The following is a 25731-nucleotide window of genomic DNA, read 5'->3' on the forward strand; positions in this document are numbered from 1 at the left end:
GGAGCCTACATTGATATAAAGCTATCGATAGAGCATGATATTACCGTGGCCCCGGGCATCATAAAACAACTATTATGCTGGTTATGAATGAATCATAGAGCTGTGAATGGTAATCTGGCATAGCACTGCATTTAGGCCCCAGTGGTTTCCTACCCTCCCATAGTCTTTACATTATTAAAAGTGCATTAGAGCCATAATGAAGGCCATCTGAGGGAGCAGTGGGGCTGAGTGGAGTGCCCACATACAGGTTTGACCAGGTAGAGATGTGTGTTAGTGATGTGTGGGTCAGCTGTTTGTTCACCCACACCCAACTGCAATTGCTAATAACCCATCTGCAAACACCCAACTATATGTGATCAAGTGAAAATCTGATGCCCCGTCGCTATCCCGCTAATATAGAAAATGCGCTGCACAGTCAGAGATGATGAAGCGGTGTTTTGACGTGCCTTCTCAGATTTCTGACATGTCGGTAGGCTGTTTGTTAGTCAACTTGTCTATAGTTAGATGCATTGCCGCTTCTCTTCTGTCATTACTTGATGCCCTAGAATACTAAATGAGTCCTTGCTCACCAGAATAATGTCATAAATCGATAGAATGAACGAATGATACAATCTAGTTGACACTGGTAAAGTTTTCCTTTTCTTCTCTGCTTCTCTCACGCTACAAAGATGTTTAGGGACCAGGGATAAAATGCAATAACCCTCAAAAAAGTAAAAAAAAATTGTGCTAAATTTCCAAATGACATCAATTTGACCCGTTTTAGAGACATTAAAAGCTGTGAAAACTACCCAACATGTTTCTGATATGATTTCGGCTTGTATGCATATTTTATGTATTTGATAGTACTATCAGCTTTTATGATGCTGATAAAGAGAGCACCTTTATAATAGACCTGTATTCTTTTAAGATGCTGAAATAAGTCAATCATATTTCTCCACTCTTGTTCCCGAGTCAAAATGTACATTTTGTCTAGACTCTTACTGCAAGAAAGGCTTAATTCTGCAGGAGTTAATATTATATTAGGCTAAGTGAGAGGTTGTAGACCTACAGTCAGTGTCTATATTTCAGTTACTATTCCATTTAACCCATCTGAACAGTAGCCTACAGTTCCCTTGACATGTCATTGTGAAGTCCCCGTCTTGTGACTGTCGAGTTTTGTATAGCACCTCATAATCATCACACATAACATAGCCAGCACTGCTACAATCCTCTTTTACCCCTTCATTAAATCTTTCCCAAACTGTAACGGCAGATCTCTTCTTCGTCTGAAGAGGAGTAAGGATCGGACCAAGATGCAGCGTGGTAAGTGTCCATAATGGTTTTAATACAGACAAATGAACACTCGAACAAAAACAATAAACGATAACGTGAAATCTACAACAACCGCAACGGTACCGTGTGGCGACAAACACACACACGGAAACAAACACCCACAACCAAACAGTGAAACCCAGGCTACCGAAGTATGATTCTCAATCAGAGACAACTAACGACACCTGCCTCTGATTGAGAACCATACTAGGCTGAACACAAAAAACAACATAGAAAAACAAACAGACTGCCCACCCCAACTCACGCCCTGACCATACTAAAACAAAGAATAAAATAACAGAACTATGGTGAGAACGTGACAGTACCTCCCCCCAAAGGTGCGGACTCCGGCCGCAAAACCTGAACCTATAGGGGAGGGTCTGGGTGGGCGTCTGTCCGCGATGGCGGCTCTGGCGCGGGACGTGGACTCCACTTCACCATAGTTTTAGTGTGCCTCTTAGCCCGCCTCCGTAGCCTCTTTAGAGCGGCAACCCTCTCCACCGATCTTGGACTGGGGACCCACGCCACGGGTCCCGAATGGACGGGAGACTCCGGCAGCGCCGGACAGACGGGAGACTTTAGCGGCTCAGGACAGACGGGAGACTCTAGCGGCTCAGGACAGATGGGAGACTCTAGCGGCTCAGGACAGACGGGAGACTCTAGCGGCTCAGGACAGACGGGCGACTCTAGCGGCTCAGGACAGGAGGAAGGCTCTGGCAGCGCTGGACAGGCGGGAGCACCTGTAGGCAGAAGACGGAGAGACAGCCTGGTGCGGGGGGCTGCCACCGGAGGGATGGTGCGTGGAGGTGGCACTGGATAGACCAGACCGTGAAGGCGCACTGGAGCTCTTGAGCACCGAGCCTGCCCAACCTTACCTGGTTGAATGCTCCCTGTAGCCAGGCCAGTGCGGCGAGGTGGAATAGCCTGCACTGGGCTGTGCTGGCGAACCGGGGACACCCTGCGTAAGGCTGGTGCCATGTACGCCGGCCCAAGGAGACGCACTGGAGACCAGATGCTTAGAGCCGGCTTTATGGCAACTGGCTCGATGCCCACTCTAGCCCGGCCGATACGAGGAGCTGGAATGTACCGCACCGGGCTATGCACACGCACCGGGGACACCGTGCGCTCCACCGCATAACACGGTGCCTGCCCGGTCCCTCTCGCTCTCCGGTAAGCACGGGAAGTTGGCGCAGGTCTCCTACCTGGCTTCGCCACACTCCCCGTGTGCTCCCTCCCCAATACATTTTTGGGACTGTCTCTCGGGCTTCCAGCCGCTCTGCCGTACTAGCTCCTCATAATGCCGCCTCTCTGCTTTCGCTGCCTCCAGCTCTGCTTTGGGGCGGCGATATTCCCCTGGCTTTTCCCAGGGTCCTTTGCCGTCGAAAATCTCCTCCCAAGTCTATTTCTCCAAGTATCGCTGCCTCTCCTGCTGCTGCTGCTGCCTGTTACCACGCTGTTGGTCCTTGGTTGGTGGGTGTTTCTGTAACGGCAAATCTCTTCTTCGTCTGAAGAGGAGTAAGGATCGGACCAAGATGCAGCGTGGTAAGTGTCCATAATGGTTTTAATACAGACAAATGAACACTCGAACAAAAACAATAAACGATAACGTGAAATCTACAACAACCGCAACGGTACCGTGTGGCGACAAACACACACACGGAAACAAACACCCACAACCCAACAGTGAAACCCAGGCTACCTAAGTATGATTCTCAATCAGAGACAACTAACGACACCTGCCTCTGATTGAGAACCATACTAGGCTGAACACAAAAAACAACATAGAAAAACAAACAGACTGCCCAACCCAACTCACGCCCTGACCATACTAAAACAAAGAATAAAATAACAGAACTATGGTCAGAACGTGACACAAACGTTAAGCTACTGGCCTTCCATCTATTTCTTTTCAACTCTCCATTTCGCAGCTTTTCTCTGATTGAACTCAACTCCGACATTGTCCTTTTTGTCTCTCAGTGGATCGACGTAAATTCTTTCTGCCCACGTTCCCAAAAGCATTCGCCGTGTATTTGTTGAGCGTAAAGTTAGGCCGTAAAGATTAGGCTTAGGCTACGCCCTAAACTAGATCAAAATAATGCATGAAAAACCTAAATGTAACCTAATTGCGCAGAATTATACATTTATGGATTTGTAATGCATTGTTTTCTCTTTATTCAACCCGCCACCCACCCTTCGTCCACACAATATTTCATGACCCAATATTTTATGAGTCTAACCCCGCATCACTATTGTATATGACACCAATGAGCAGGGCGGAGATAGATAAGGAAGACACAGAGAGAAGAGGGCAAGATGAGAGAGACATACTGAGAGATGTATATACACTGAAGACAGCGAGAGAGACCGAGAGATTCCGAAGAAAGAGAGAGGTACTGAAGAGAGAGCGAGTGATACTGAAAAAAGAGAGAGCGAGATACTGAAGAAAGAGATACTGAAAGAGAGAGATGGAGATCGAGGCTGTAGATACACAGAGAGCGAGAGAGACTGGAGAGAGAAGCGAGAGGCATTGCCAGTGGCGGTGTTTCATTCATGGTAAATTAAACACACTGCATCATCATCCTCTTATTAGGTAGATTTCCTCATCTGTCATTTAATAACACACAGACAAACAGAGTTCTGGTTTGCAGCCCTGCCTCCCCATCGTCCGTCATCTGTCCTCCTTCTCTGTCATCCGTCCTCCTTCTCTGTCATCCTCTATCATGCTCCTTTCAACCTTTGTCATCCTCCCTGAGAGTTTTTACATTTTCTATTTTTCTCTTTCTATCTAAATGAACAAAACACTGAGAGAGCTAGTTCGTTAGTAGGAGGACATATCAGGCTCTCCGTTTGCTCATTAGATTTTCATGAGCTGTACACTCACCGCTTACTCACTCCCCTCTGGTTCAGTGGTGGTCCGATTCATCCTGTTCTTCTGCCCAGGGACTTATTTTTAACATTTGAGTCATTTAGCAGACGCGCTCCAGAGTGACGAGTCAATGCATACATTTTCAATACTGGTCCCCCGTGGGAATTGAACCCACAACCCTGGCTTTGCAAGCGCCCGTGCTCTACCATTACGGGACTCAGACTGAGCCACATGGGACCCAGTTACTCTGTTACTGGTAACTTGTTCAGAACTGGATGGTTCTGATGGCTCAGTTGATTAGCGTGTAGTGACTAGTACACAGTCTCTATCACTGGAGTACAGTGGGTTTGATTCCTTAGTGGGCTACCGTATCATGTGTCAACTACAAGTCACTTTGGATGAAAGTGTCTCCTAAATGACTGTTATTTATATGATACATTAAAGCTGTCCCTGGATACAATTGTAAACAGTTTAAAATCCTGAACCATGGAAAGGAACACTGCTCTGTTTCAAATGCTACTTCTCTGATGATTTTACCAGAGAACTCAATCAAATGAAAGGTACAGCCCCGGGCCTCTATTTTTACTGAAAGTTGCTCTTGCTGTACTTCTAGGAAAACAGCCCAGCCAGACCATAATATAACATATAGACCTGTAGGTTTTTTAATGGAAGCCCAGGAAAATAGCCATAAACAATGTTGACGATTGAGAGAAGTCTTTGACAGATGAGAGAACCTCAAAGCTGTCAGACATAGCCTACATTGTAGACTTGGTTAACTTAATGGGTCCTTGGCCACGACTCACCATCCAACCATGGAGAAGATCAGGAGGTTCTCTCTCTGATCATTAGCCTCTCTGTATGTTTCATGGTATTAAAACCTATGTGTATATATATTGCAATGACCTACGCAGCTAACTACAGTGTGGTCAGAGGGAGAGAACGCATATGTGGACTAGAAGTAGAATATACATTCATTTTTCGGGTGTATTGAGAAGATACAACACCTGTCTAGTTAACCAGGATGTTGAGTGGTGGTAGTGGGCTTGACTGTCGTTGAGCTGTAGGGGTTAGGGTAAGGGGACTCAAGACAAAGACACAAATTGGGGTCCCTGTTATTGAGGGAGGGAGACGACTACAGTACCGTCCTCTGCGCTAGAGGACCAGAGAGTGGAAGAGACAACAACAACAAAAACACCCAGAGAAAACGGATCCGAATGATCCTTTTATAGATCATGTTTCCGTTGACTCCCTCTCTGGCCCTCTTTGAAAAGGTTCTGTTGAAAAGAATCGTGGTTAAGTTTGTGGCTCAATGGGAATCTGGGTGAGGACCCCACCAAGAAGTGTCACGTAATGTTACTGTATGTGACATACAGCCAGCCGTCCACAGAGTGTCAGCCAGTCAACGTAGGACTCATTCTCAACAGCTGAGTTAAGTCGCCCCATCAGATTATAAAAGACTGGACACTTATTGTATAATACTAGGGCACTCTTTTTTTTTTTGCTCCCTGCAAGCAGAAACTCAAATCAGAGACAATGTAACTGATTTTAGAGGGACTCTTTCACTTTGTTGTACATCGGTTCAAACCGTGAGAATATTCAAGCTACTGTACACTTCAGTCAATTTGTGGTGTCCCACTTCTCCTGCCCCTGCCTTACCATGAAGATTATGCCAGGGTAAACTAGTCTCTGCAATGTGAGTCCAAAATGGCAATGATGCTTTAATGCCTTGATGTTGATCCTGCGTCGCTTCCTGTCTGGCGACGCGAGTGTAAACGAGCCTGCACTTAGCATGGCGTGCCTTCGGGACGGAGGTTAGTGTGTGTGCGTGCGTGTTAGTACTGTATGTTGTTTATTTGCTAATTAGAGTGATTAAAGTTGTAGCCTGGCAGAGGCCATTATGCTGTGCTGACAGGCTCAGTACGCCCCAGCCTCACTGTGAAATTACAGCCTACATTACAGCCTCGCCTTGTTGATCAAAATAGAACGGGTTGGATAGAGGAATAGAAGGGAAGAATGAGAGTGGGATAGAGGGATGTGTAGATGAAGCCCGCAAGCGTAGATGATGCACTCTTTTCATTCATCAGCACCACCTCGCATGTATTTTTATCCCTCGGCAGAGAGGGGGAGGAGGAGGAGATAGTGGGGGATGATAGAGAAGAAAGCTTAAATATGCTGTAGTAGACTGGAGGTGAATGTCCTCTAAACTGGTGTCTCCCTCTCGTCCCCAGATGATCTCACAGACTGAATGGGACCACAAGAGGGGTGCCCGGGGATCCCAGGTAGGACAGAGAAGGGGAGAAAGGGGGAACATGCTTCTTTTTCTAACCCTTTATTGAATGAACACTTCAGGTCAGTACAGAGAGGGGGCAGGAGGAGGGGGAGAAAGGATGGGGGATGCTACTTCTCTCTCTAACCGTACTGAATGAACACTGACGGAGCGAGAAATCAATAATGCAACTTCTCACTTCTCCACCTGACTGACCAGTGCTTGTGTGCTTTCCCCCTCTCCCCCCTCCCCTGGTCAGATGGGGCTACTGCTGTCTGTCTGAATAGGAAATACATAAATACTTTCCTTTTAGGTGGCTGGTTTTCCTTTAAGACCCAGGCAATTACAGAGCAATATAAAATTGCATGCCTAAACAATGATCTAAGGTTGGTGGTTTTCTCCCCTAGTGGTTAAGGTTAGGGTTAGGGGAGGATAAACTCATTCTAGATCTGTGTCCTCAGTAACTAAAATGTTGGTGGTTCAAATCCCGAGCTGGCAAATTGGAAAAATCTGCCATTGAGCAAGGCAGTTAACCCCTAACAACAACTGCTCCCTGGGCACCGATGATGTCGATTAAGGCAGGCCCAAACACACCTCACTGATTCAGGGGGATTGGGTTAAATGTGGAAGACACATTTCGGTTGGATGCATTCAGTTGTACAACTGACTAGGTCTCCCCTTTCCCTTGTTATTATTAGAGATGATGGTGATGCTGTAGGTATACACTAGGATATTACGGAACGTTTTAGACTGCAGTAAATGGTGAATAATTGGATTATTGTCGAGGGATTTCCATAATTTATTGTGAAAAGGACAGATCAGAATTGTGGGTAAAATACTGTAGATCATGTATCTTATTTCTGGAAAGATTGCTATGACAGTGGCTTACCCAGTCACGTGCGCACACACACACTCACACACACACACAAAACGTTTTAATTTTCTAAAGTCTCTATAGTGTACAGACATGCTGGCACTGTATGATGCATTCAGACTGATGACAGTTTGTAGGAGAAGCGAAGCCTTTACACACACGCACACACACGCACACGGACAGTCAGACATGGACACACTGATCGACCAGTCAATCACAACCTTCCACAATGTGTCGTGTCTGTGAGAGATTGTGTTGGCAGGAGGAGAATGTATTGAGCCCTTGTAGAATCTGGAGGCTTGGTACTGATAGCAGGAACAATGACACTAGCACTGGCTGAACAATGTGTGTGTGTGTGTGTGTGTGTGTGTGTGTGTGCATGAAACATGTGCATGAAACATCTTGGTTCTGCACCTCTCATTGATTTTATAGAAAAATGTTTGGAATGTATCCATATCAATGGAAATGTGTGTAAAGAGGTAAATATTAGGTTATTGACATTATTCCATTCTTGTCCCATCTGGGAATGGGAGTGTGTATATGTGTCTATTTTAGTTCAGCAAGAGTAGGTCTCAGGGGAAGAAGAGAATGTATCACTCATCCCACAGTGTCTCTTCATTCCCTGATATGAATGCTCGGCTATGAAAAGCCAACTGACATTTAGTCCTGAGGTGTAAAAATACTGTTGACGCTGCTGGTCATCTATGAACATTTGAACATCTTAAGCAACGATCTTGCCTAAATGACCTACTCTTATAATCTGGCACAGCCAGAAGAGGACTGGCCACCCCTCGGAGCCCGGTTCCTGCCTTTCTAGAGAATTGTTCTTAGCCACTGTGCTTCTACATCTGTATTGCTTGAATACCGAAGTCTTATCTGCATAGACCTTTGTGACAGCTGCTCATATCCTGTCCTTCATCACGCCTTCTTATTCATTTTTTACTCACGAGAAAGAGTTGTACTAGTGGAAGCAAATGCCTGGTGAAAGCCTCGTCCCATTGCTCTCAGCTGTGTCTTCAGTGTCACTGCAGATGAAAGAGAGAGGACACGAGGAGAGGATGAAGCCAGTTTAGGCTACTGAGCCTACTGTGGCGTGTGGGTAGCACTGTACTAATGCAAATAACCCACTTCTATTCTTTCTCGTCTTTTCACATCTTAATAATAAAAGGGAAACGCGTAGGACGGGATGACGCGTTGCTGCGTCCAATTTAACCCAAACAACTATATTGTGTAGGACTCACTTTGCTCTTTGCCCCTGCGTCTCCTAGCAACAGGCTATTTTCTATATAAATGCTTCCTGTCTGTCTGCCCACCTTGGCGGAGCGACGAGTGGAGGAGCACCGAGGAGCATTCTCTCACAGGATTGGCTGAGGCAGGAGCAGGCGAGGGCCAGAGGGTTGTCGGGACTGACTGCATATGTGGTACAGTTGGGGCAGAGGAGAGAAGGGTGTGAGAGAGGAAGGGAAAGAGAGAGGGAGGGAATAGAGGGGTGACAGTTTACTTTCTGAAGAGGGAGGACAGGCACCATAGGAAGACTGCGGCTGAGAGGAAGAGATAGGAGTCGGGTATCGGGTGTTTGATGTTAAGCTTTGGTCGCTGGTTGTGTGCATTGTGGCTGTGATGAACAAGGAGTACACATCTTGTACCATGAGACGCTATCAGGAGACCACCCATCCTCCCAAACAGGTGGGCTCATTACCACTGTGTGATGTTGTGAGGCAGCATGTATGTTTTCATCTGTGTACACAATTGTTGTTGTTGTTGTTGATTCAACAAATTCTGATTTAGTAATTGGTTCCACAGTCTTTTATAGTTTACTAAACTTTTCGGTCAAAGTGTTACCTAAACATAACATTTTTGTTTGGCCCAAACTTAGCTCCAACTTGAGGACTTAGGTTATGGACACCCACACATTAAAATGGTGTTTTTAACATAGAATGGTTTCAACATATTTGACACACGACCTTGTGCCTTTTGATTTACAGACAAATGATTATTCAACACATCCTCACGTGGGATTTGAACACACAGCTGCTTGGTTCATAGCATTCCAAGCTTACTGCTACTCCACCATGTCTGTGTCAGTAACTGATTTCACCTGTATTTCTATATTTCAAAGTGAATTTCAGCTCTGTTAAACGTAAACTCAAGAAAAACTATTTTATTTATCAAAGTGATTATGGATTGTGAGTTCAAATCCCCGGTAAAGGAAACAATGCTGTTTAAATGAACATACACCATGTCAAATTTAATTTGTCACATGTGTGAAATGCTTATTCGCAAGCCCTTAACCAACAATGCAGCTCAAGAAATGGAGTTAAGAAAATATTTACTAAATAAACTAAAGTTTTAAAAAATCTAATCAAATCAGAAAGTAACACAAGAAAATGACATAACAAAAATGTAAGTAGTTCGTGTGGCCATTTGATTAATTGTTTATTTTATTTATTTATTTTTATTTTACCTTTATTTAACCAGGTAGGCAAGTTGAGAACAAGTTCTCATTTACAATTGCGACCTGGCCAAGATAAAGCAAAGCAGTTCGACAGGTACAACGACACAGAGTTACACATGGAGTAAAACAAACATACAGTCAATAATACAGTATAAACAAGTCTATACACAATGTGAGCAAATGAGGTGAGAAGGGAGGTAAAGGCAAAAAAGGCCATGGTGGCAAAGTAAATACAATATAGCAAGTAAAACACTGGAATGGTAGTTTTGCAATGGAAGAATGTGCAAAGTAGAAATAAAAATAATGGGGTGCAAAGGAGCAAAATAAATAAATAAATAAAAATTAAATACAGTTGGGAAAGAGGTAGTTGTTTGGGCTAAATTATAGGTGGGCTATGTACAGGTGCAGTAATCTGTGAGCTGCTCTGACAGTTGGTGCTTAAAGCTAGTGAGGGAGATAAGTGTTTCCAGTTTCAGAGATTTTTGTAGTTCGTTCCAGTCATTGGCAGCAGAGAACTGGAAGGAGAGGCGGCCAAAGAAAGAATTGGTTTTGGGGGTGACTAGAGAGATATACCTGCTGGAGCGTGTGCTACAGGTGGGAGATGCTATGGTGACCAGCGAGCTGAGATAAGGGGGGACTTTACCTAGCAGGGTCTTGTAGATGACATGGAGCCAGTGGGTTTGGCGACGAGTATGAAGCGAGGGCCAGCCAACGAGAGCGTACAGGTCGCAATGGTGGGTAGTATATGGGGCTTTGGTGACAAAACGGATTGCACTGTGATAGACTGCATCCAATTTGTTGAGTAGGAGGCTATTTTGTAAATGACATCGCCAAAGTCGAGGATTGGTAGGATGGTCAGTTTTACAAGGGTATGTTTGGCAGCATGAGTGAAGGATGCTTTGTTGCGAAATAGGAAGCCAATTCTAGATTTAACTTTGGATTGGAGATGTTTGATATGGGTCTGGAAGGAGAGTTTACAGTCTAACCAGACACCTAAGTATTTGTAGTTGTCCACGTATTCTAAGTCAGAGCCGTCCAGAGTAGTGATGTTGGACAGGCGGTTAGGTGCAGGTAGCGATCGGTTGAAGAGCATGCATTTAGTTTTACTTGTATTTAAGAGCAATTGGAGGCCACGGAAGGAGAGTTGTATGGCATTGAAGCTTGCCTGGAGGGTTGTTAACACAGTGTCCAAAGAAGGGCCGGAAGTATACAGAATGGTGTCGTCTGCGTAGAGGTGGATCAGAGACTCACCAGCAGCAAGAGCGACCTCATCGATGTATACAGAGAAGAGAGTCGGTCCAAGAATTGAACCCTGTAGCACCCCCATAGAGACTGCCAGAGGTCCGGACAGCAGACCCTCCGATTTGACACACTGAACTCTATCAGAGAAGTAGTTGGTGAACCAGGCGAGGCAATCATTTGAGAAACCAAGGCTGTCGAGTCTGCCGATGAGGATGTGGTGATTGACAGAGTCGAAAGCCTTGGCCAGATCAATGAATACGGCTGCACAGTAATGTTTCTTATCGATGGCGGTTAAGATATCGTTTAGGACCTTGAGCGTGGCTGAGGTGCACCCATGACCAGGTCTGAAACCAGATTGCATAGGAGAGAAGGTATGGTGAGATTCGAAATGGTCGGTAATCTGTTTGTTGACTTGGCTTTCGAAGACCTTAGAAAGGCACGGTAGGATAGATATAGGTCTGTAGCAGTTTGGGTCAAGAGTGTCCCCCTTTGAAGAGGGGGATGACCGCAGCTGCTTTCCAATCTTTGGGAATCTCAGACGACACGAAAGAGAGGTTGAACAGGCTAGTAATAGGGGTGGCAACAATTTCGGCAGATAATTTTAGAAAGAAAGGGTCCAGATTGTCTAGCCCGGCTGATTTGTAGGGGTCCAGATTTTGCAGCTCTTTCAGAACATCAGCTGAATGGATTTGGGAGAAGGAGAAATGGGGAAGGCTTGGGCGAGTTGCTGTTGGGGGTGCAGTGCTGTTGACCGGGGTAGGAGTAGCCAGGTGGAAAGCATGGCCAGCCGTAGAAAAATGCTTATTGAAATTCTCAATTATGGTGGATTTATCAGTGGTGACAGTGTTTCCTATCTTCATTGCAGTGGGCAGCTGGGAGGAGGTGTTCTTATTCTCCATGGACTTTACAGTGTCCCAGAACTTTTTTGAGTTAGTGTGGCAGGGAGCAAATTTCTGCTTGAAAAAGCTAGCCTTGGCTTTTCTAACTGCCTGTGTATAATGGTTTCTAGCTTCCCTGAACAGCTGCATATCACGGGGGCTGTTCGATGCTAATGCAGAACGCCATAGGATGTTTTTGTGTTGGTTAAGGGCAGTCGGGTCTGGGGAGAACCAAGGGCTATATCTGTTCCTGGTTCTAAATTTCTTGAATGGGGCATGTTTATTTAAGATGGTTAGGAAGGCATTTAAAAAAAATATATCCATTCTCTGCTACCACACGGCAAGCGGTACCGGAGCTCCAAGTCTAAGACCAAAAGGCTCCTTAAAAGGCTTCCGAGTGGCGTAGCAATCTAAGGCACTGTATCTCAGTGCTAGAGGCATCACTCCAGACACCCTGGTTCAAATCCAGGCTGTGTCATAACCGGCTGTGATTGGGAGTCCCATAGAGCGGCGCACAGTGTAGGCTGTCATTGTAAATAAGAATTTGTTCTTAACTGACTTGCCTATTTAAATAAAGGTTCAATAAAATATATATATTTTTTTATAGCTTCTACCCCGAAGCCATAAGACTGCTGAACAATTAATGAAATGGCCACCAGATTATTTTTTATTGACAAACCCCCCCCATTTGTTTTTTACACTGCTGCTACTCGCTGTTTATTATCTATGCATAGTCACTTCACCCCTACCTACATGTACAAATGACCTCGACTAACTTGTACCCCCACACATTGACTCTGTACTGGTACCCCCTGTATATAGCCTCGTTATTGTTATTTTATTGTGTTATTTTTTATTATTTTTTACTTTATTTTATTTGGTCAATATTTTCTTAACTCATCTTGTACTGCACTGCTGGTTAAGGGCTTGTAAGTAAGCATTTCACGGTAAAGTCTACACATGTTGTATTCAGCACATATGACAAATGACGTTTGATTTGATTTAGTTTTTGCTAGTAAGCAGGAATCAGGAGGATAGAATTATGATCAGATTTGCGAAATGGAGGGCGAAGGAGAGCTTTGTATGCGTCTCTGTGTCTGGAGTAAAGGTGTTCTGGTGTTTTTTTCCCTCTGGTTGCACATGTGACATGTTGGTAGAAATGAGATAAAACGCATTTAAGTTTGCCTGCATTTAAGTCCCCGGCCAATAGGAGTGCCACTTCTAGATAAGCATTTTCTTGTTTGATTATGGCCTTATACAGCTCGTTGAGTGGGGTCTTAGTGCCAGCATCGATTTGTGGTGGTAAATAGACGGCTACAAAAAATATAGATGAAAACTCTCTTTGTAGATAGTGTGGTCTACAGCTTATCATGAGGTGATCTACCTCAGGCGAGCAATACCTCGAGACTATCTTAATATTAGACATCGCACACCAGCTGTTATTGACAAATAGACACACAGCCCCACCCCTCGTCTTACAGGACGTAGCTGTTCTGTCCTGCCGATGCATGGAAAACCCAACCCAACTGTATGTTATCCATATCGTCGTTCAGCCACGACTCGGTGAAACATAAGATATTACAGTTTTTAACGTCCCGTTGGTAGGATAGTCTCGAACAGAGCTCATCCAGTTTATTCTCCGGTGACTGCACGTTGGCCAATAGAACGGATGGTAGTGGCGGGTTACCCACTCACCAACTAATTCTCTCAAGGCACCCTGATCTCCACCCCCTGTATTTCCTTCTTTTCTTCATGCAAATAACAGGGATTTGGGCCTTGTCTGGGAGCAGCTTTATATCCTTTGCGTCAGACTCACTAAAGAAAAAAAATCTTCATCCAGTTCGAGGTGAAAAAAAACGCTGTTCTGATATCCAGAAGCCCTTTTCAGTCATAAGAGACGGTAGCATCAACATTATGTACATAATAAGTTACAAATAATGCGGGGGAAAAAACACACAAAATAACACAATTGGTGAGGAGCCTGTAAAACGCCAGCCATAAAATGCGCTTCCCTCTGAAAGTAGGCTAAACCACCCTTCGTCGGAGGATGACTTTACTACAAAGCTTTATCATTGCACTTTTATTTGACACATTTCTTGCCGATTGTTCTGTAGCTATCGGAATGTGTGAGTGTTGTGCTTGTAGTATTACTGTAACGGTGAGTGTTGTTTACCATCCTGTAGGTTTTCGCTGGTTGATCAACTGCATCGGGTTCGTTACAACTGGGGTTGGATTGAAAACCTACAGGAGGGTAGCTCTCCAGGAGCAGGGTTGGAAAACCCTGGTGTAGAGTACTGTGATCATACTGTTTTAGAGTGTTGTTGACTGTAGTAATACTGTATTAGAGTAATATTTACTGTAGTTATAGTGTAGACTTGAGTGCTGTGGTAATACTGTATTAGAGTATTGTTAACTGTAGTAATAGGGTAGATTAATGTAGTAATGCTGTATTATAGTATTGTTGACTGTAGTAATACTGTATTAGAGTATTGTTGATTGTAGCAATAGTGTGGAGTACTGGGGTAATACCGTATTAGTGTATTGTTGACAGTAGCAATAGTGGAGTGCTGCAGTGGATGTCAGCCAGTCTGTAACTGTCGGGCTGTTCACTTCCCACCTGGCTAACTCAGTTCTGCCTGTGGACTCAGCTCACCATCTGTACACACACACATACAGGCACGCACACGTGCACATAGACACATACATGCATGCACACACACAACCGCACACACTCACACATTACACACAGCCGTGCTTACTCCTGAACTGGTCTCATGTGCCTTTCGGTGTCTGAGGAGGAGAAGGGATGATAATAAGAAGAGAGAGAACACGTCCCATTTCGATGGAAAGAACAAACGCTGCTCCGTAGTGTACTGGAAAATGGATTCCTCTAGTTTGCATAGCTTTTTTTCCCCTCTATATGCAGTTTTAAACCTGTATGCAAGATCACATAGGTCATGTAGTTACTGTGAAATAAGGGTCCGGGTTTACAGTACTACTTCTACAACCCTAAAGCTGTTCCATCAATGACAGATATTGACACCCTGTTCCCTTTGGTCTCTCCTGTGTGTGTGTGTGTGTGTGTGTGTGTGTGTGTGTGTGTGTGTGTGTGTGTGTGTGTGTGTGTGTGTGTGTGTGTGTGTGTGTGTGTGTGTGTGTGTGTGTGTGTGTGTGTGTGTGTGTGTGTGTGTGTGTGTGTGTGCGTGCGTGCGTGTGCGTGTGCGCGCACATTCAATGACTCCTCTCTGTGTTCTTGGTCTGTTTGCGATCGGTCTTTAAACCCATCAAGATCAATACTTCTCCACTCCCTGACCTCTGTCTCCGCTACAACGGCTCCCACTATCACTTGCTTGGCCTAAATACACAGGTACTCACGTAAAGAAGATACACACAGGCCCACACTCTCTACCTTGTTATCTACAGTATCTTCCCCCCCCCCCTTCTCTCTCCCAGGGACATGAGCCAGCCACACAGAGTCCATTACTGCCAGGTAATGGTTGAATGTCACAACCACAGGATGTCGTAAAGACCTGAGTGAAGAGAACTCTAATGGGTTTTGTTCAGGTTGAGCTGATTTCGCACAGCAATAGAGGTTGCGTCTCAAATGGTACCCTATTCCCTATGTAGTGCACTACTTTTAAGGCTCTAGTCGAAAGTAGTACACTACAGTGGGAATAGGGTGCCAATTGGGGCCCATACCCTAGCTGTTCCACATCTATCTGTATCAGAGCATCAGGCTACTTTGAGGAATCTATTAGCTCTCTCTTTCTGCATTGCTGTTAGATCTGTTTGGTGAGTCAGTCATCAGGTTCCAGTGTTTGAGGAGTTAATACGAGGTGTTTAAGTAAACAAGATGGTCATGATGAATCATTTGTACTGATTACATAAGAGTTTCTGTACGGGAGTGGGACACTGGTGTCTATCCCTGTTTCAACTCTCTGTAACTGCTATAAAACATCTCCAAAGTGCAGTTTTTGAGTCTGTGTGTGTGCCACTGCTAAAGAGAGCGAGAAAGTGTGGTGTGTGTGTGTGTACTCCCCTGGCTGTGTCCATGCATGTTCATCTGTGTCTGTGTATTTATTTATCTCATCTGATCACACAGCAGTTTGACCTGAGAATGTGGGAAATGTCCGTCCTGTGCTCTGCTGCGGTCGGTTGTTTATGATGCTGCTCTGTTTACCGAGCACTAAGAGGGAGTATTATTGGAGGCCAACTGAGACATGAGAGGGGAGAGAGATGGAGCAAGTGGAAGCCTCCCACACAAAGGAGTTGCAAGGTCTTCCGTCCACTTACCCTCTCTCCTCTCGCTCACGCTCAAAATAAATCACTCAATATAGAGTCACTGTCAGCTCTCTTATGTTTGGCCACATCTAACCCTGAAGCCTGTGATGAAACACACAGACACACGTAGACGAAGTCATACAATTTGTGATTTACATCAATTCTATGAAAACCTACACTAAAGACACGGTTGTCACGCCCTGACCATAGAGAGCCCTTGGTTCTCTATGGTGTAGTAGGTCAGGGCGTGACTAGGGGGTTTCTAGTATGTCTATTTCTATGTTGGTGCTAATATGGTTCCCAATTAGAGGCAGCTGTTTATCGTTGCCTCTGATTTGGGGATCTTATTTAGGTAGCCATTTCCCCACCTGTGTTTTGTGGGATGTTGTTTGTGTTTAGTTGCCTGTGTGCACGTCATGACGTCACGTTTCGTTGTGTCTTTTATTGTTTTGTTTGTTTCACGGAGATTCAAAATATGTGGAACTATACTCACGCTGCGCCTTGGTCCGCTCATTACGACAATCGTGACAACGGTTATATTAACAGTATTGGCCTTTTCATACTTTTGGCATAGCCTATCCACCAATCAAGCAACATTTATAGACGACACGTTAAAATCTGGTTGTTGCAGGATTTATTTTGCTGTGACAATATAGGTAACATTAAAATCCAACATCTGTAGGAAGGAAAGTAGATATGGAAAGGATACCACTTTAGACAATTGAGATTTACCCTATGAAGCACAGTTTATTGTGGCTATGTACTTTCCCAGATTCCCTGGTTGAAATGGCTCTACTATGAAATATGAATGGTAAAAAACCTTTCCTCTCAGTTGCAAAGGTGTGAAAAAAGTTCCAGAGGGATCAGTGGTCAGAAAGAAACTCTACAGTTTGTGTTTTTGCAGTAATTCAGGGAAGGAAATACCAAATACCAATGTTGTGACGCTTTCCCTGAGCACTGTGTAATTTACCAAGGCTGTTAGGGGAGTGTGTGTGTCTGTGTTTTTGTGTCTGTTATTGCCCAGGTCTGTGGAGAGTGATTCTTGGTGCTTGCAGCTGATTCTAATGATGTTGCTTACAGTAATTCCAGCTTTGCTCTGTACAGTAAAGGAAAGGGGGATAGCCTAGTCAGTTGTACAGCTGAATGCATTCAACTGAAATGTGTCTTCCGCATTTAACCCAACCCCTCTGAATCAGAGAGGTGTGAGGGAGGCTGCCTTAATTGACATCCAGGAGCTTAGCCTTTTGCTGTGGACGTGCCTTTCCTGAACTAAACCGTTTCCCCCTAACACTTAACACGTCTGCCGGTACGGGTACAGACCGGAAACAGAGAGTAGAGAGGAGAGGAACGGGACTGAAAAGAAAGAGAAGTAAAAGGAAAAGAGCTAGGGCCTCCCAGGTGGCGCAGTGGTCCATCGCAGCGCCAGCTGTGCCCCCAGAGACTCTGGGTTCGCGCCCAGGCTCTGCCGCGACTGGGAGGTCCGTGGGGCGACGCACAATTGGCCTAGCGTCGTCCGGGTTAGGGAGGGTTTTGCCGGTAGGGGTATCCTACCAGCGACTCCTGTGGCAGGCCGGGCGCAGTGCATGCTGACCAGGTCGCCAGGTGCACGGTGTTTTCTCCGACACATTGGTGCGGCTGGCTCCAGGGTTGGATGCGCGCTGTGTTAAGAAGCAGTGCTGCTTGGTTGGGTTGTGTTTCGGGGGACGCATGACTTTCGATGAGCGATGAGACAAGATAGTAAGTACTATTTTTTTTTAAGGAAAAGAGCTGTAGGGGGGCAGGAAGATTGGAGAGCAGCCTGATCACTAGAAATAAACTTCCATTTCGGACATTTGAAAACGTCGATATATGCCTTCCTCCACACTCACAAAAAAGATTAAAAGCGATTGTCCAGCACTGGGTGCAAACTTATGATGCTGGAGCTTGTTGTGCCACTGCAGTTCACAATGTTCTAGCAAGACGTGAGAATACTTAACATTTTTTTACCTTTATTTAACTAGGCAAGTCAGTTAAGAACAAATTCTTATTTACAATGGCAGCCTACACCGGCCAAACCCAGATGACGCTGGGTCAATTGTGCACCGCCCAATGCGACTCCCAATCACGGCTTGTTGTGATACAGCCTGGATTCAAACCAGGGTGTCTGTAGTGATTCCTCAAGCACTGAGATGCAAGTGCCTTAGACCGCTGCACCACTCGGGAGCCCGAATCAATGGAGCAGAGAGATGATACCCACATACCACTGTGTTTGTGTGCATGTGCGTGTGTTCCTGGTAATAGCACGTTGTTTTTAATGATTTGTTTTAAGTCTTCCCCAAACCATAGCCCTAACCTTAACCAATCGGAATGAATGCCTAAACACCTCAAACTCAACTCTGGACCTCATTTTTTAAAATTTATTGTTCCCCTCTAATCAGGGACTGATTTAGACCCACCTGGGACACCAGGTGTGTGCAATTAATTATCAGGTAGAACAGAAAACCAGCGGGCTCTGGACCTCGTAGGGTAAGAGTTGAATACCCCCGGCCTAAACTGTTACCCTTTGAGTTGTTTCTGTGTTAACCCTATAACCATGTGGAATTAATGCTTCAAAAATCGACATCATAATACGTTGAATTTCGGGGGGAAACTATGAGATCTTGTTACAGCGAGAGCGGCATGTTGACATTGACAGGCAACTGGCATCCAGGCGTCCATTATGGCCCAACTCTGCTATGACAGGAGGTGCCCATTATGGGTCTGCTCTGACATGGCTTGGATGACCTGCATGTGCTGCATTGGTTACCAGGTCAACACATTGATCCGCCCTGGCGACTGCTGTCGGGTGGTCTCAGGCACGCACAGAGAGGAGCACACACACAGTGGTATGTGGGTCTCTGCTCCATTGATTTTTGATCGGAAACTCAACATGGATTTATTGTAAGGTTTTGTCTAACGTCTGAAACAAGAAAAAACACCATCTGTCCCTCTTGTCTTATTTGTGATATATAGAACAGAGTTCCACAACCCTCGGTCCTAGCATGAGATGTTGCTTCGTGGGCCCTCAGATTGCAAGTGACGGATACAGGGGGTTTCGACATAAGACACCAGCTCTTCCATTCTTCCACTGAATGTCTCACCAACACTCATAGGGCGGTGCACAGGTTGCTGTGGAGTTGTCATGTTGTGTTATTGTGACTCCCTCTACTGTCCCTGTGTGATTGAGATGGTCACTGCTATCCAGGCTGCTCTCAGCATCTCCCATCACTTCCTAGGTTATTTATACAATTATCACCTCTGTAGGAGTTAGAGCAGTCACACACACACACACACACACACACACACACACACACACACACACACACACACACACACACACACACACACACACACACACACACAGCAACAGAGGCATGGTCACAAAGCGGGAGATGTTCCAGACAGCAATGATCAGTACTCTTAACAGTGTACTGTTATGATGTGTTAGTTTAGTTTAGTCTCCAGTGACTCCACCACTCTCTTACTCCCGGGGCTCCTGAGTGGCGCAGCCATCTAAGGCACTGCATGTCTAGAGTGCTAGAGGCGTCGCTACCGACCCTGGTTCAATCCCGGGCTGTATCACAACCGGGCCGTGATCATGAGCCTCATAGGCCGGTGCACAATTGGCCCAATGCAGTCTGGGTTAGGGAAGGGTTTGCACCGTTAAATACATTATTCAGATTTATTTATAAACTACTGTGATCACAACTAGCTGGAGTGTATTATCCCCTTAAGAACAATACAGTGCTACGTTGACTCCAGTTGTTTTGTTATCAAAGTGGAAAGACACGGGAGGCCGTGCTATGTCGTGGCAATCATCGTTTCTTTCATCGCTTTGGTTCTATATGTGGTTATTGTTCTCAACTCCAAAATGGTAGCACTTGTAACGCAGCCCGTCTTTACATTCAAACCCTTTCATTGTGCGTTCATTTTGTTTGTCGACGTCTTTCGTCACACCAGCATTCATTCAAAATATGTTTTCTGTGAAATATAAACGAGCACATAGGATTTATCACCAAAACACAGCATAATGATATCTTCTCAATGTAGTTATTTTAACAACCAGTTCATCCAAAAGCAAAAAAATGACCCTTTGAATGTAGTATGTTACAGTACTGTAAATGAAAGTACATTACACTGTTTTCACATTAGGCAATACACTAGCACTCCCCATTATTGACTGAACATCACATTTCCAAAATGTATATCCCATGTGTGATCATTGAAGACATATATGTCGCAATGTTATCAAATGAAAGGAACATCATATTTAGCGGGGGTTAGTTTGCAACAAGTCATCTTGAGCATTTGGCCATAGGTTCTCATCGAAATCACAGTAAATATCCTCATTGTTTATGCACCTGGGGGAAAACCTTTTGGCATGGCGAATCCAAGCCTGACATACTGTAGGTCTGAATTGATATCATTCCATTCCTCATTAGTCTAGTGGTTAGAGCGTTCTGCCCCTGAACAAGGCAGTTAACCCATTGTTCCCTGATAGGCCGTCATTGTAACTAAGAACTTGTTCTTAACTGATTTGCCTAGTTAAATAAGGAGGGTGGTAGACTCATGGGGATGGCAGGTAGTGGTCCTGCTCAGTTCATTCAATAACAACACCATAATTGTTCGTTCGATTCTCAATGGCGTCACATACCAAAATGTGTGGACTGTTGTCAATTTGGGTAAAACTGTCTGCTACGTACATGGTATATATTACAGTACTGCATTAGCCAATGCAATTTGATTAAAGCATGCTATACTTTGGATACATGTTTACTGTATTTTTTGTTTTGGACTTTCTGGATGATTTGCATAGTGGTATTGGGTTGATGTTGTATTACTACACTGTAGGAGCTAGAAACACCGAGCGTTTCGCTGCACCTACTGCAATCTACTAGTCTGTGTATGTGACCAATAAACTGTGGTTTGATTTGTTACATCCAGCACACCGCTGATCTTTTTAGTATTTACTTTGAAGTCAAATCCTAGTCATCGTCATAGTAGTACATTTGAGTATGTATCATACTTGTTTCTACTAAACATACATTTTCATTATGTAGTTCTCAAAATCTGTAGTAAGAATCTGCGCTCACAAATGCCCTGCCATTAGCAGAATGTTTCAGAGATCTCAAATTATGATGTGTGTATTTCATCAAATGCTCGCAGTCAAACAACCAATAATAATGCGGAACTTTGGTTCTTATCCTGTGTTTGGTCCAGACTGCGTTCTCAACTACAGTGAACCGCACCACCGTACCAATTGAATCGGACCGAGACAACCCTTTTGGAGTGACCCACGGTGCGTTGTTTAGTGTGCTCCCGAGTGTGGATAGTGCTCACACCAGTCCAAACGAACCAAACTAAGATATTTTTTTTAAAAAGTTTAAAACACATCAATCCAATTTGGTGTGAAAGCCCCTTAAGTAATAGTAAAATGTATTTTAACAAAAGAGAAGAGTGCGTGCGTGTGTGTGTGTGTGTGTGTGTGTGTGTGACTCAGAACACACAGCTGTATGGATTCGTATGGAGTTAAGAGTTGTCTTGGATAAGATTAGCTGCTTCCATGCTTAGAGACTAAACAATGTCAGCTGCTCTTCCATCATCTTAATACGAGATCTACAGTATCTAAATATTATTTTTTACTCGTGCTAGCACTAGTGTGGTAGCCTGGCTTTTGGTCTGAACGTTGGACGCCTTTTCTTTATATGTGTCTCTGTGTGTTGAGCAGTAGTTTTGTATTGAGCTATAGCTGTCTTTTTTCGTTCCGGCTTTACACTGGCAAGATCCCACCTCCACGGACTCCAAAATGGATAACGTGTTGCAGACGCAAAGACATCCCATTGAAGAGCAGTGTCCTGCTGTGAAACTGTCTCCCCGACATGGCTTCCTGTCTGCTTTAATGTCAGATATCAGAGTGGATGCATCTGGCTGCCAAAACATAGAGGCCCCTGTCACAAACAGCTTGTTTAGTGTGTGTGTGTGACCCACAGAAGCTAGTCTGTTGCCACAGCAACCACTAGTCTGTCTATTCTATCATGACCTTGCCAATACCCAGTTTTCAATGGGAGCTGGAGTGACACAGACGCACGCGCACACACATACTGTCCTGGGATATGTATGGGATGAATGTGGATTCCAAGGAATGGCAGGATGAATCACAAAGATTCAGACAGCCTTCCTCCTTACCCACTGGTTGTGTTTCCTCTGACACTCTTAGAGATTAAATTAGATAAAGGAGGATATCATGTCCCCTCCTTCTCCCCTTACTCCCTTTCATACCCCCCCTCTCTCTTAAACTCATTGTTGGCCCTCTCTGTCTCTCCTCCTCTGCAATCCCCCTCCCCCCACACACAGGTACAGTACGTATCAGGGCAGAGGCAGAATCTGTGTGCGTCAGCATGCGGTGACGTCTGCCTAGCATAGTGATAGCATCACCTTTGCACCGCGTCAGCTTTCCTGAACAGGAGATGCGCCAAATGACTCTCTTTCACCATCTTTCTCTCCCCTACACTCCCTTGCTTCTTGTCCCTTCTCCTTCCCCCCCTCTCTCTCTCCACCCCCCCCACCCCCCTCTCTCCCTCTCTCCTTCTCTCTTCCTCAAGTCATCGGGTACCGGTGTGGTGGTGGACATAGCGGTGATGGGGGAAGCCCATGGATTGATCTCAGACCTGCTGGCAGACCCCTCTCTGCCCTCCAACACCTGCAGTTCCCTGCGGGCTGTCAGTAACCTGCTCAGTACCCAGATCAGTTTGCAGCCGCTGCACCGGCCTCGAATCAACCCTCTGCAGGCACTCAGCGACACACACACCTGCTCCGACTCCGAGGACTGGCCAGAGAGAGAGAAACTGGCCATCCCAAAGGTAAAGGCTACTGTACTTTTATAGACACGTGTACGTAAGTACGCATACACACATACATACACAGGTTTTGTGCGTGCCACATTTTTTATTCTGCCGATTTTAATTAACTACATTTTCAATGAGAACGCCTTGAATGTTAATATTCTCTGTTAGTTAGCACGTCTCTCTCTCACACACACACACACACACACACACACACACACACACACACACACACACACACTCCTCTCAACCTCGTCCACACACATACATCCCCATTTCACCTCCCCATGCTGGACAGACCCTATCATGTAGTGAGCATTGACAGACATTCCCACAGAAAGCTTTTAATGTTTTACAAGGCCAGCACTTCAAAATGCATGCAGGCACTTAGTGCAGAGGTGAGACTAAATAAAGCATGTGATGCTATGCAGGATACCCAGAGAAGCTTAAACAGCCTCATTGAACTCTTTATGGATTCCACTGATGTAGTTAGGGTTATGTAGGCTGTAGCTAGGGCCCAGTTTTTCCTTGTCAGGTGACGTTTTCAGGTCAGGGAAAAACGGACTCGTGGCATGGCTCATAGAAACCCAAGCATTGCACTAGTCATTGTGGCTAGTCAACTATGAACATCGTTATAATGCACAGTGTATGCTGTGTATTAGAGGTGGACCGATTAGGATTTTTGAACGCCGATACCGATAACGGTTATTGGAGGACCAAAAAAAGCCGATACCGATTACTTGGCCGATATATATGCATATATTTGTAATACTCACAATTACAACAATACTGAATGAACAATGCACACTTTTATTTTAACTTAATATAATACATAAATAAAATCTATTTTGTCTCAAATAAATAATGAAACATGTTCAATTTGGTTTAAATAATGCAAAAACACAGTGTTGGAGAAGAAAGTAAAAGTGCAGTATGTGCCATGTAAAAAAAAATTTAAGTTCCTTGCTCAGAACATGAGAACATATGAAAGCTGGTGGTTCCTTTTAACATGAGTCTTCAATATTCCCAGTTAAGAAGTTTTAGGTTGTAGTTATTACAGGAATTATGACGAGTCGAATATTTCACTATATACCATTTGTATTTCATATACTTTTGACTATTGGAAGTTCTTATAGGTACTTTAGTATTGCCAGCCTAATCTCGGGAGTTGATAGGCTTGAAGTCATAAACATCGCTGTGCTGGAAGCATTGCTAAGAGCTGTTGGCAAACGCACTAAAGTACTGTTTGTATGAATACTTACAAGCCTGCTGCTACATACCACCGGTCAGTCAGACTGCTCTATCAAACATCAAATCATAGACTTAATAATAACATAATAAACACAGAAATACAAGCCTTTGGTCATTAATATGGTCAAATCCGGAAACTATCATTTCGAAAAAACAAAATGTTTATTCTTTCAGTGAAATACGGAACCGTATTTTATCAAACGGGTGGCAACCCTAAGTCTAAATATTTCTGTTATATTGCACAACCTTCAATGTTATGTCAGAATTATGTAAAATCCTGGCAAATTAGGCGGTCCAAACTGTTGCATATACCGGGACTCTGCTTGCATTGAACGCAAGAGAAGTGACACAATTTCCCTAGTTAATAATGCCTGCTAACATGAATGTCTTTTAACTAAATATTCAGATTTAAAAAACAAAAAATACTTCTGTGTATTGATTCTAAGAAAGGAATTGATGTTTATGGTTAGGTACATTTGTGCAACGATGGTACTTTTTTCGCAAGTGCGCTTTTGTTAAATCATCACCCATTTGGCGAAGTTGAAATAGGCTGTGATTTGATGATAAATTAACAGGCACTGCATTGGTTATATGCAACACAGGACAAGCTAGTTAACCTAGTAATATCACCAACCATGTGTAGTTAACTAGTGATTATGTGAAGATTGATAGATTTTTTTATGAAATAAGTTTAATGCTAGCTAGTAACTTAACTTGACTACTTGCAGCCACAAGGTCCCTTTGACGCTGCACTCACGTAACAGATGGTCAGCCTGCCATGCCGTTTCCTCTACGATTGCAATGTAATCGGCCATAATCGGTGTCCAAAAAGGCAGATTATCGATTGTTGTGAAAACTTGAAATCGGCCCTAATTAATCGCTCATGCCGATTAATCGCTCGACCTCTACTGAGTACCCATTAAATTACATCTCTGGGGTCATTATATCATAACAGCCAGGTCTTTACAGACATATAGCTCGTTATATCACGTGTATCGGTCCCCAAACCCTTACCCTACTCCCTATAACTGCTACCCACACCTGTGTTTAGCAGTCTAGACCCCACTACCCCTTAACCCCTCTGTCTCATCTCACCATCTACTGTATCTGATACTGTAGTGCTCTACTCTCCTAGCTAGACTGTTGACCACATTTCTGGTCTCCACTCACTCTGTGAATTAAAGGTGACATTCTGTCTGTTTCTGAGTACAGACAAACACCACTGAGAGCATCTGGTTCCTGAGCTGTTGCTGTTTTATCTGGGATTCTCCACAGCTGTGTCAACACAGTCTATCTGAATAAAACAGTGTCCGTCCAACATAAGTGTCCGTCCCCCTCTCTCTTACTCTCTCTGATGGTTTAAAGTAATCAAAACACAATTTATAGAAGGTCGTAGTGAGGAGGTGAGGCCCTTACATCTGCTACCCAGTCCACACTGCCCCTTTAC

The 25731-nt window shown here is 44.5% G+C and overlaps 1 protein-coding gene across 2 annotated transcripts in view; it reads left to right on the forward strand.

The window, feature by feature from the left end:
- Positions 1 to 25731, forward strand: part of LOC112215036 (cGMP-inhibited 3',5'-cyclic phosphodiesterase A) — an 81602-nt gene that overhangs the window by 33700 nt on the left and 22171 nt on the right. The window contains exons 2-3 of one of the 2 annotated variants that reach the window (XM_042298064.1): positions 6406 to 6456; positions 22794 to 23051. In XM_042298064.1, coding sequence (XP_042153998.1) covers positions 6406 to 6456; positions 22794 to 23051 — 309 coding nt within the window. The remainder of the gene's footprint in view (positions 1 to 6405; positions 6457 to 22793; positions 23052 to 25731) is intronic. The other variant, XM_042298065.1, reaches the window with a different exon arrangement.

This window comes from Oncorhynchus tshawytscha, linkage group LG15 (assembly GCF_018296145.1).
Source record: "Oncorhynchus tshawytscha isolate Ot180627B linkage group LG15, Otsh_v2.0, whole genome shotgun sequence".
In the NCBI taxonomy this organism is placed as follows: domain Eukaryota; kingdom Metazoa; phylum Chordata; class Actinopteri; order Salmoniformes; family Salmonidae; genus Oncorhynchus; species Oncorhynchus tshawytscha.